This window comes from Notamacropus eugenii, chromosome 6 (genome assembly GCF_028372415.1).
Source record: "Notamacropus eugenii isolate mMacEug1 chromosome 6, mMacEug1.pri_v2, whole genome shotgun sequence".
In the NCBI taxonomy this organism is placed as follows: Eukaryota; Metazoa; Chordata; class Mammalia; order Diprotodontia; family Macropodidae; genus Notamacropus; species Notamacropus eugenii.
The window spans coordinates 385,274,945-385,287,426 of NC_092877.1; the positions used below are offsets into that span (position 1 = coordinate 385,274,945).

General features: G+C 45.6%; 1 protein-coding gene across 1 annotated transcript in view; it reads right to left on the minus strand.

The window, feature by feature from the left end:
• The window catches only part of ATP13A5 (ATPase 13A5), a 108,012-nt gene that overhangs the window by 70,328 nt on the left and 25,202 nt on the right, over window positions 1-12,482 (minus strand). The window contains exons 3-8 of the mRNA XM_072618875.1: window positions 12,210-12,353; window positions 11,682-11,752; window positions 11,498-11,578; window positions 8,700-8,769; window positions 6,515-6,649; window positions 475-547 (exon numbers count right to left, since the gene is read on the minus strand). Of these exons, the coding sequence (XP_072474976.1) occupies window positions 475-547; window positions 6,515-6,649; window positions 8,700-8,769; window positions 11,498-11,578; window positions 11,682-11,752; window positions 12,210-12,353 (574 nt within the window). The remainder of the gene's footprint in view (window positions 1-474; window positions 548-6,514; window positions 6,650-8,699; window positions 8,770-11,497; window positions 11,579-11,681; window positions 11,753-12,209; window positions 12,354-12,482) is intronic.

Sequence of the window (12,482 nt, forward strand, 5' to 3'; positions counted from 1 at the left end):
GAATGGCACATTTCTTCTCAAGGAGCTAATTTGAGGAGAGACGGAGACAGATAGAGACAGAGACGCAGAGATACAGGACAAAGATAAAGGAAAACAGTCAGATAGAAACATAGAGAAAGAAAGACTCACAGAGATATAGACAGAGAGACAGGATCAGAGAGACAAAAGGAGACAGAGACACAGAAAGACAGGGATAGAGACAAAGGGGAAACAGTCAGACAGATAAGAGTCACAGAGAAAGACAGAGACAGAGAAACTAGATACTCTGGCAAAGCAACAGAGAAGGGAGGTCAAAATAATTTAGGACAGTATCTACATGCAAGTGTGTTAGGATTGCTGAGAGCAGGGCATCAGGTGAGGTGGGGTGACTTCGAATCTCTTCAGTCAGATAACTGAGGAGACTGATGTCCTAAATGGACACAGATTCTCAAATGGGAGCACTAGAAGATTTAAACAGAAAAAGAGGCCACCTACCCTCCTCCTTGGTGTGTATGGTGGTCCGGATCTTGTTGTGACCATCCACAAGATTGTGCAGATTGACCGATTGCTGTGGGGTTCAAAATCAAAAGGTAAATTCCACAAAGGCAGGCTCCCAAAAATGCCTGCATCTGCTCTCCTTGTGATTCAGAGCTAGCTTCTGCTGAAGAATAAAACATCCAGCTCCCTGCTAATGCTCTATGTCTTCCCATCACCATCAGCACCAAAGCTCTCCCCTCCTCAATAGGCATCCTCCCCTGCTATCCTGCTCGCTTGTGCCCTTTGGAATCCCTGCTCTACTGGGGACAAACTGCCTTCCTCTAGGTTTCTTCACTTCACACATCCTTCATCTTCTGCCTGTTAGCACAAAAATATCCCTTTGGAAGGCACCACGTGGCACCTTGACACACCCTCGACACACCCTCACCCAGGATTCCTCCCACTCTCTTCTCGTTTCTGCTCACACTGCAGTTGGGAGTCACAAAATGCACCACTTGCATTCACTACAAGTTCATGCTGTCCAGTGTCAACCAAGTCTCCATTGCCATCTGATAATCCTTTTGATCTTCACAAATCGACTATCAGACTCTCCACAGCAGTGATTTCAGATCTTCTTTTCTCAAGCCCCTCATACTCCTTTCCTTAGATGAACAATTCCTTCCTTCATGCCAGAGGACTTCATCTTTTATCTTCTTGAGGAAACATTCTTTGGAAGTTCCATCTTCTCCCTGACAGCTCACATCAAGCCCCTATGCAAAGCTCCCATCACAACACATAGCATCCCTCTGGTTCTCTTCCTTTGCTCCAGCTTCTGACAGACACCTGATCTTTCTCCTTCTTCTTGACAAGAATAACCCCTTCCTGGGCTTCTGGACCCCATCCCCCCGTAGCGAACAGTTTCTTTGGGTTCCCTCTCATCTCCCCTGAGAGCTCCCCCTCCGTATTCCCTCCTTTGTGGTGCCTACAAGCATGTTGATTTCCCACTATTAAAGAAAGAAAAGGTCAAAGGACAAAACTGGAAAACATTCAGACAGGCCCTCCCATCTCTCCAGCCCTCTCACAGTGTCCACAGTGTGTGCTTCCCCTGTCAGATCACAGGCTTCTTCAGGGCAGGAAGTGTCTTGTTGTTTTATCTTTGTAGCCCCAGAGAAGGCACCATGTAATAAGTAACAGGTGCCTAATGAGTTCTCACTCAGTGGTTGGTTGCTTCCACTTCCTCATCCCCTCCCCCAACCTTTCTCTGAGTTCTAGTACCACAATGCCCCAGTTCTCTGGTCATCTCTGGTCATCTCAAACTGCAAAACATGGTTCATTATATTTTGACCCAAATTCTTACCTCCTCTAAATATCACTTTTCTTTTGAAGCTACCATCAGCTTGATGGGGACCTGGGCTTTTAGAGTCATTCTTATCTCTGTCTCTCTCTCTCTCTGTCTCTCTCTCTCTCCCACCCCCCACTTCCAGTTAGTTCCCAGAATTTGTCAACTATTCATCCTCCACATCATACAGATACAGATATAGATATATACATACACACATATATATGTGTGTGTATATGTGTATATGTGTGTGTGTGTATCCCTTTCTCTCCACTTGAAAAATCAACAACCTCTTACTTCCTCTATGTTATTTCTGTCACATTACAGGTTAATAAAGGTTTGGGGGGAGGGGAGAGAGAGTCCTAGGTTCTGAATTCTTCTTGTAGCCTTTTTTCTATAGGAAATGCATCCTAGAAGTCAAATGGACTTTGAAACAAATGTATGGGTAAGAGCCTTCACTCTCCGCTGACCAGATCTGACCTCCTGTCTCCCCATTCTCCTCCTTTGCCAAGCCTGTCTCTCTTTGTCCTCAGTGTGTGGAATGCTTGGCCTCCTCACTTCAACTTCTGGGAAATCCTGGCTTCTCCCAAGTCTTGACTGGGAGGGGGCAGGGCAGATGTGTCTAGCAGGACACATCCTAATGATGCTCAATGAGGCTGACCTTTTTCTCCTGAAATGACTTCATATCTATTTTTTTATTCACTTGGGAGAGTCCCCCAGAAGCTCCTTGAAGTGAGGGACAGTTTCACTGTACTGTCTACAGTGCCAAAAGCTAGCCCAGTACCCTGTACACAGTTAGTGCCCACTGGTTGTTTGGTTGGTGGTTGTCCTTCTTTCTTGAAAAGGACCAAAATGGCATCACCATGATGAAGTGAAATTTCAGTGTGTCCGACTGTGGCTGATTAGACCAATACGATCTCAGAATGCTCTACCACAGATCGAACACAGATAGTCTGCATGAATATTTGGGATGGATACTCCAAATGTGTACATCCTATGTTTACTTTATGCTGTCTCAATTCTGCTTTGCTCATAGAGCACGGCACCCTTTCTGATGTGGGCATGCCATGCTGAGTGGTCCTGTGCCAGTGTTTCCCATGTTGCACAATCAAATCCAAAGTTCTTGAGAACTTGAGAGTGTCCTTGTATCACTTCTTCTGACCACCATGTGATCACCTGCCCCATGTGAGTTCTCCATAGAATAATCTTTTTGGCATTCATACATTTTGCATTTGAACAACGTGGCCAGCCCATCGGAGTTGTGCTCTCTGAAGCATAGATTGAATGCTTGGCAGTTCAGCTCAAGCAAGGACTTCATTATCTGGTACCTGATCCTGCCAGATGATCCTCAGAATCTTCCTAAGACAGTTCAAATGGAAACGATTCAGTTTCCTGGCATGACGCTGGTAAACTGTCAATGTTTCACAGGCATACAACAAGGTTAGCACAACAGCTCTGCAGACCTTCAGTTTGGTAGCCAGTCTAATACCTCTTCTCTCCCAAAATTTTCTTCTGCACCTCCCAAACACTGAGCTAGCTCTGGCAATGCGTGCATCAACCTCATTGTCAATGTGTACATCCCTGGAAAGTAACACTACCAAGGTAAATGAACTTATCCACAGCATTCAAAACTCCTCCATTTGTTGTAATGAATGAGTCCACATATGGGTGGTGTGATGGTGGCTGATGGAGCATCTGGATTTTCTTGGTGTTAATTACTAGGCCAAAATTAGCACAGGCAGCAGAGAATTGCTCCATAATTTGTTTCATCTCAGCTTCGGAGGCTGCACTGAGTGCACAATCGTCTGCAAACAGAAAATCATGCACCAACACTCCCTCCACTTTGGTCTTGGCTTGGAGCCTTTTCAAATCGAAGAACTTACCATCAGTACAATAGTTGACCTTGATGCCTTGTTCATCCTCATTGAAAGCATTTGACGACATGGCTGAAATCATCGTGCTAAAAAGCATGGGAGCAAGCACACAGCCCTGTTTCACTCCACTGGTGACTGGGAAGACATGAGAGCTTTGTCCACTCTCCAGAACCTAGGCAAACATGCCATCATGAAAGTGCTTGCTAAATATCTAGTGCTTCGAGGAGCCCAGAGTACGCACTAAGTCAGCAGCCAAGCCCAACATGCCATAGTTGGAGGGCTGTCCTGCAGCTAAATTCAGTTCTTCTCAGTGAATTCCTGCCCCAGTAGTCACTGTGAACATACTCCAAGAGACTGGCCCCCTTGGGAAGATGCAGGGTCAGCCACAGAAGTTAGAACTTTGGCTCTGTCTCATCCGAGCCCAGGATGGGTAGAAAGCATCTTACAAAGGGGCTTTTACCTATACATCTGTTTCAAAGTCCATTTGATTCCTAAGATGCATTTCCCAGAGAAACAAGGCTGCAAGAAGAATTCGGCACCCAGGACTCTACCCCCTCCCCCTGCCCTTTATCCACATGAAACATGGCAGAAATATCATAGATTAGCTGTTAGAAAGTTGTCATTATAGTAATAAGCCCTCCTATCAATTTAGTGTTTGGGAGTCCACAAAGCCTTTCTTTCTTCCCCAGAACACTGACAGATTGAGGGAGAAAGAGCAGTTTTCAAGAAGGCCGTAGCATGTAACTGGAGAAGGGGTTCTTGTGGTGGGGGAAGAAAACTGAGAATTTAGGAATGTGACAAAGAAAGGGAAGCCTGGTGGGTGCCAAGGAGGGAGAAAGGAAGAGTGGGGGACCTACCAGAGCAAGCCTTTACATCCAGATGGGCCTAGGCATGAGGACGGCTCCAGGAAGCATTTTAGGTTCTTTTGATCTGACTCTGGGGCCAAGGAAGGCCAGGCCAGCTGTCTGAGCTCGTCTTTGGCTATTTGAGACTGAAATATGGATCAGGTAAATCTGTGCCAGTGAAATGCAGGTGTCAGGAGGCCGGGTGAGCTGGCCAGAGACACCTGTCAATCATCACCCATCAGGCAAATCTGAAGTTGAGTTTGTCCCCTCCAGTGAGAGTTTGTTCAGTCTAATTGAAGTCAACAAATATTTGCTTCTCAGCCTTGGAGTCATGAAAGCAGAATTTCAGGAAATGCTGATTGATTTGTTGTTATAGTACCATGGTGAAGGGTTTATGTTCTAGTTGCCCAGCTCAGCAATTGATTCCTGGATGAATGTTTAATCGCATTTTTTTAGTGTTGCCTCCCTCTCTGGAAGAGTGAGAGACTCAGGGGTCACAGGGAGAATGCCAGCTAAGTAACATAATTTAAAAGTCCAGCCCTAAAAAAAATTTAAGTATCCATATTTGATCTTCTCTGGTTCTAGGACTCTTCAGAATGGCATTTCACAAAGGGTATACAAATCATGAAAAAGAAGAAGAAACCTTCGGTTGGCCTGTACTTCTTCCCCACAAACCCCCCTCCTCATTGTGTGTTAACTGCCCCCACTAGAATGTAAGCTGCTCAGAGGCAGGGAGTGTCTGGCAGCTCTGGGTCATCTCCCCAGCCCTTCACACAGTTCCCAGCAAACGGCAAGCTCTTCATTCAAACTTAGTCTGCCTCTGTCTCTACAACTCACGAACTAAGCTGCTATCTGTAACAACAAAGGAAGCATGTGCAGAGCAGGCGCTAAGCTGATCCCAAGCCTGGGAAAGAGTTCCCCAGTCTGGAGCCTCATACAACAGGTACCGTCCTGTCAGCTCACCATTCTGCTAGCCACATGGTACAGGGGAGGCTGTGCCCCTCCCAGGGCAAGGCAGCCTCTTCCGGCTTCTTTTCTTGCTATATTTGTGAAGCAAATATTCCTTTATCGAAGCATGAAAATGTCATTGGGTGAAATGAAACTGGGGAATGAAGTGATGGAGGCTGATAACAGGAAGAGCACCCTGGAGGGACGGCTCCTACTAATAGCAGGAGACAAAGGCTCGGCCAACTTCTCAGGGGAGCCCATAGGATCCTGACAGGGAAACAGAGCCAACTCTACTGGAATGGTGAAGAGAGTATGAGAGATAGAAAGAAGGAGGAGAGAGAGAGAGAGAGAGAGAGAGAGAGAGAGAGAGAGAGAGAGAGAGAGAGAGAGAGAGGAAGAGAGGGGGAGAGAGAGGGAAGGAGAGAGGGGAGGGAGGAAGAGAGAAGAGATGAGAATGGAAATAGATACAATTAGCTTAAAGGAACTACCATTCCAATGGACAAGACAACAGAGAGAAGGGCGGTGAGCAGGGAGAGTTGTTTTGCTTTGGAAAGCTACAGGGATAGTGAGTGGAGCAAGGGGAGGAGATGGCCATACCCTTTCCAAGAGCAACACCAGTCCTAATGGGATTTTTATGGTTCTAGACCTGGGGGGTAGGTGAGGTGCATGTGCAAAATATTCTCTAGAAGGAAGCAGGTGTATGATAAAGAGCTGCCTTACAGAATCCAAGAATTCAAGTATTCCAGAGTATCTCCCTTAGACCCAACAATGTTCTTATCCAGCCTCTGCTTTAAGCCTTCCAGTGAGCAGGAAGTCCCAGCCCCATCTTGGAAAAGCTCAGATGGTTGGAAAGATTTTTCTGCCTGTACTTTTTCCATTCCACCTTCCTGGATCCCACCTAGTTCAGTCTGCTAGGTCCAAACAGTTCAAGCCTCTTCAGACTCTTGCAGACTGCTACGCAGACTTCTTGTACAGTGATTCTTTCTGGGCAGAAGCAGAACCCAGGAATGAGAGGGGAGAGGTCTCCTGGGGAAGGGAGTCAAGGACCTTACCTGTCGGAGATCATAGACAGTTAAGGCAATGGAGATGATGGTCAGAATGATGATGGCTATGGAATATTCAAGATAACCTTGAGACAGCCACAGCGTCAGGGTAAATGCTTGGAACACGTAAAATGGATTCAAAACCTGCCAGGGGAAAGACACTGTTAGTCCTGGAAAGTCTCTCTTCTGCACTGCTTGGATCCCATGGGTCAAGAAGACAGTGGGGTCATGAGTTTCTCAGTGTTGAGAGATGCCCACAGTCTGTGATTCCCAGGTGTTTTGGCTTTATATTTCTCAATGCACTGAGGATACACAAACCTTTCGCAATGACTCTCAGGGAGCTCACCAGGATGTCGTGGCAGTAAGGTCAGTCTCTAGCTCTGCCACGAATGATGGGAGCTCCTGAACACCAGGAGGCCTAAGGCTTGCCTCAGGACTCCCATGGAGAGCTCTGCCCATCCCTAAGACTCCCTCCACATACGGATTCTGGGATTTCTTGACATGGTCTATTTGTTGTTGTTGTTCAGTTGTTTTGCAGTTATGTCTGGCTCTTTGTGACATCTTTAGGGGTTTTCTTGGCAGAGATACTGCAGTGCTTTGCTATTTCCTTCTCCATCTCATTTTACAAATGATGATGGGGCAGCTAGTTGGTGCAGTGGATAGAGCACCAGTGCAGGAGTCAGGAGGACCTGAGTTCAAATCTCACCTCAGACACTTGACACTCACTAGCTGTGTGACCTTGGGCAAGTCACTTAACCCCAATTGCCTCATCCTGGGTCATCTCCAGTCATCTTGATAAATATCTGGTCACTGGATTCAAATGGCTCTGGAGGAGAAGTGAGGCTGATGACCTGCACAGCCCTCCCTCACTCAAAGCAAAGTCCAGTGCAAGTCATGTCATCATTTCTGTGATGGCATGGTCTTTGGCAATGATGAAACTGAAGCAAACAGGGTGAAGTCACTTGTCCAGGGTCATGCAGCTAAGTGTCTGAAGTCAGATTTGAACTCAGGAAGGTAAGTCTTCCTGACTCCAAGCCTGGCACCTTCAGCTGCCCCTGACATGATCTGAGTTCTTCTTAATTTGCCATTTGTGGTCTCAAGAAGCTTTGATGACTCCCAATTTGCAGAAAAACTTATGAGGGTCTGAACTCCATGGCAGAACAGTGTCCTCACTGAGTTCACAATGCTGTCAGAGGTGCCTGGGAGCTCTTTTCATGGGGAAGTACATATTGGCAACGGTGCCTAAACTAGCCCAAACATAATCCTGTCCTTACATGTTTTCTTCTCCAAATGGCAGAATTGATGAAACTTTTTCTCTTCCATCTTGGTTCTGAAATGAAGTGACATCTGCATCCTTCACTGAGAGCTGTTCACCTTCATTCATGAGTAGGAGGTGTAGCGAGTTCTCCAGGAAGGGGAATGGAAAGCTCTCCATCTCTTTCTTTCCTCTTATTTATTTTTATCACTTCTGTGCCATAAACAATCTCATTGTCTCTGCTTTAGCCTGCTTTACTTACAAATGACAGCAATTCTATTTGCTTAGAGCAAAATGTCTTTCATGGTGAATTCTGCCAGGATGCTGGTACCATTTTGTGTTCAGGAATACTCAATAGCATATTGGGGGAAAACTTCAGAAGGAAGAGAAACATAGGACATTAGTGTCGTGCCTTGCACTCGGCGCTCGAGGCCCTTTGACAAATTGACATGTACCTCACTTGCCTTCTGAAGCCGAATCTGAAGAAAGAATAGCTAGATTTTGTTCATTGCACTGGTAAGTGCAAGAACACTGGGTGTCAGGTCAGAGGACGTGGGTTCTGATCCTGGTTATTGCACTTACTAGCTACATGACCTTGGGCACATGATTTAACTTGGGGGGTGAGGGAAGGACAGTTTCCTCATCCATAAAATAAGATATTTTGACTAGCTAGGCTCTGAGGTCCTTCTCCTGCCTGGCCTATAATCTTAGGAACTTAGAGACCAGATCCCAGAAAGCTAATAGAAGATTGGCAAGGAACTTATCCTCTGAGCCTGGCCTCTGCCATCCAAAAATGCCACTTCATGGAGAAGTTCTCAGGGTAGCCCCTCTGAAGTACAATGGCAATTAGCACAGAGGACAGTTAACTAACAGTGTTGACTTGAAGAGTTTGGAATAGGGAGCAAAACTGACTTACACAATGGACTGGGGGCAGGTTACCTGTTTAACAAGTAGCTTCCAAATAGGCTGGATCTCAACTTCGATGGCATTCGGGCCACAGATGAACCTCCTGGAAAACATTGGCCATTCATCACTAAGATGTCACAATAGAAGGCAAGACGTGGCTCCTGCAGCTCATCCCTCAGTTCACAAGAACAACTTTTCATTCATTCTCTTTTTCAATTTGCTTTTTGGTTTCATTGTTTCTTTAAATGATCATGAAAATACTGCCCCATACATGACTTTGAACCTGGTTATTTCAGCCTGTATTTTCTCTGTAAAGTCATTTCATTTAAAATACATACCACACATATACAAACTGATTCTCCCATCTTCAGGATGTTTCTTCATAGAAACACTACTCCAATTTATTTCCCATCCTGGTCATGAATGATAAACCCTAGGTCCCCAAAGGCCACAAATGTGGATCACAAGTTTGGGTAGCTTATGCCAAAGTGGAAAGGCTTCAGTTGTGGTTCCCAAAGCATACAGGATACTGTGATAAGACTAAGGATAAGATTGAGTTTGGAAATGTATAAATCATCAGTAGGTTGGAGAAAAGGTGATGAATTCATGGGCCATGTCAACCCAGGAAGCTAAGATAAAATGGTGCTCACTCCTGTGGTTGGGGTCTTAGGTTTCTGCAGTGACAGGGAAAGGAAACGGGAAAGAGGAGATTAAGAATGAATCCCATTGTTTTTGGATGATCTATAAATATTAATATGAGAGATCTTCGTATAATGATCAGTGCATTGGTAAACTCTTAGAGGAGCAGATTTCCACCAATAATAGACTCTTCAATTAGGGTATATAAAATACTTTCTTCAATAAGAGAGCCCAGAGGTCCTGAACTTGTAGGAAATGATTGGGTCCAGATATATGGTCGTTTCTGAATCACTTATGTAAAGCACTGATAAGAAAGAACAAAAGTCAATGTCAACCACAAATTAGAAATCATGTCTAAATAAGAAGACACTGTGGAATTTCACTGGCTTCCATGTGACATCCAAACAACTCATGAGGGAGGGGGTAAGAGGAGAGAGAGAGAGAGAGAGAGAGAGAGAGAGAGAGAGAGAGAGAGAGAGAGAGAGAGAGAGAGAGAGAAGGAGGGAGAGAGAGAGAAAGAGAGAGACAGAGAGAGAGAGAGGGAGAGAGACAGAGAGAGAGAGAGGGAGAGAGACAGAGACAGAGAAGAAGAAGAAGAAGAAGAAGAAGAAGAAGAAGAAGAAGAAGAAGAAGAAAGAAGGAGGAGGAGGAGGAGAAAAAGAATATTATGATGATTAGAAGAATGACTATCTTGGAAGAACTTTTTTATGTTTAAAAGAAACATTATAGAGAATTCTTAAGTGATTCTGGTTGCTCTTCAAGGAGAGATAAATGGTGGGACTATGTTTCCAGAACTGATAAGAAATCAGTCACTGGCCTCCTGGCTGCAGGTTGCTTAGGCTGTGGTCTTGCTCACAGTTGATATGCACGTTTAGAACATGGATGTCTGTTTTATGGCATTGTGACTCTAACCCCGATTCAAATTCACCATATTCAGAACTTGTGTCATTGTTCTGGCTTCATCAAGCATGCACTTCCTTCCAACATCCCTTTCTTGCCCTCAGGCTGCAATCAGTGGAGTTATATTTCATTCTGATCTCTCCCTCAGCTCCCCATCTCTGAGTGACCAGGCTTGATGGTTCTCTCTCCTTACCAACTCTCCCATCTGTCCCCTTCTCTACCTTTATGTTGCATTGGCCTCACCCATGCCTTCATCACATTGTCTCTTATTGACTCCTGCACTAAGCTTCTGGTTGGTCACCCTGTATCCAGCCTCTCCTCTTTCCAATGCATTTTCCTCACAGTTTTTAAAATAATATGGCTCTAGTCTACCTACCTATCAGGCTTATCAAATGCCTGCCCTTTCACCTTTTCAGCATACTCTCTTTTCTGTCTCTATCTTATCAGCCGTATTGTATAGCATTCTCCATTCACACACTCAAGATTATTGTCAAAAAGAATGTTTCCCATTTTCTGAATTTATGCAATCCATTTGTCCTACCAAGAATTTGGGATAGCCCCTTTAGCTCTAACCTGTTGAGTGGCATCAGACAAGTCATTGATGGACTAGAGGGACTACATGGATTGAGGGGAAGGAGAAGAGAAGAATCCTTTATTACGCACCTACCAAGTACTGTGCATTGTGCTAAGCACTTTACAAAAATGATCTCATTTGATCCTCACAACAACCCTGAGAGGAAGATGCTGTTATTTTTCAGATTTACAGATGAGGAAATTGAGGCAGAAAGAAGCTAAATGATTTTTGCATAAGGTTAGTAAGAATCTAAGCCAGGGTTTGAACTCCAGTCTTCCTGACTCCAGACTTACACCACCTAGGTGGTCTTGTGAATGGCCCTCCAAGTCCCCTCCAACTCCAATTCTGGGACTCAAAAGTTGACTGTCTTCTCCATGGACCAGTTTCTCCATATGTAGGTCTTGGTCATCTGTATAATTCCCTGAGGATTCTAAGGAAGATCAGGCTGATTACATGAAGAGATCCAAGAGTTTCCTGGGAAGGAGATTCCTAGGAGACTGTTCTGAGTCAATTCTCAAGGAAGAGATAAATTTCAGGTCATTCCATGCCTTAATCTATGTCTCCTTCCTTTACAAATATATGGGGGTGGAGGACACCCCTTCTTCACCTCTCACCTCCTGCTATCGTTGGGCAGAGGGAGAATAAAGAAGAGTGAAAGGCTGGCCAAGGCCCTAACTTTCTAGAAGCAGGGAGACTCCTCAGGATGTACCGCCCCTACCTGATCTCCTGTTCCTCCTTCCCCAGTCCAGATCCAAAGGTGTGATGGATGTCAGAACAGGAGTTACTGTCTTCCAGAAGCCTGCAATGTCAACAAGAAGATGGAATGAGCCACTGGGGACACTATGCTCCCGTGGCCTCCGAGCCTCTAACCCGGCCATCCCCACCCACGCAGGCAGACTTACCCAACTTTCTGGAATCGTTCCTCCACATTGTCCCAGACGTACCTGATTTTCTGCACCTGGATACATCGCACCTGTAAAAGCCAAGGTGAGAACACAGTCAAGCCAGTCAAGCTATCCCCTGCCCTCCAGTGGAAAGATCTCTGGCCTTCCTATCAGGTGAAACCAGGGGACAGCTCTAACCCCAGTATTAGAGTGACCTAAGGCCAGCCTTTTCCTCTTGGGCTGCAGTTTCCTCACCCATTAGATCTGAGGGAGAGCCAGGATGAACCCAGGGTCCTTCCTACCTCTCTCATTCTCACTCTGTGCACCCTATGTTCCGCTGTATCTTTTATCAATGGTTTACAACCTTGTAGTACTCCCATAGTAGAGGTGATGTAACTGAGTCTCCCAAAGGCCCTACAGCTGGGGAGCCCTCAATGTCTATCTTCAGACTCAGTTCAGGGCACTAATTACTCCCCTGTCCTACCTGTGCATTCCCATAGGTACCACCCCTCCCCCACACTCCCACCTCACTCTTAAATCACTTACTTTCAGCTCTGGCTTCAGGACGGCTCTATTTATGACTGAATGACGATCAGCAACGATGTCTCCTGATTTGAGGTCTATAGGGTTCTTCAGTATGGACAAGTACAGGCAGATCACTTTCTTCCTTGTGTATTTCTGAAATTCATCCTAGGAAAAGATAACCCAGCTCAGCCAATTCCCCAGTATTCCTTGGGTGACGTGGTGGGTGAGTGCAGGCAGCCAAGCCCTCTGTCCTCACTACACACGTACTGCGTGCAAGGCTTTGAGTGCCAGACC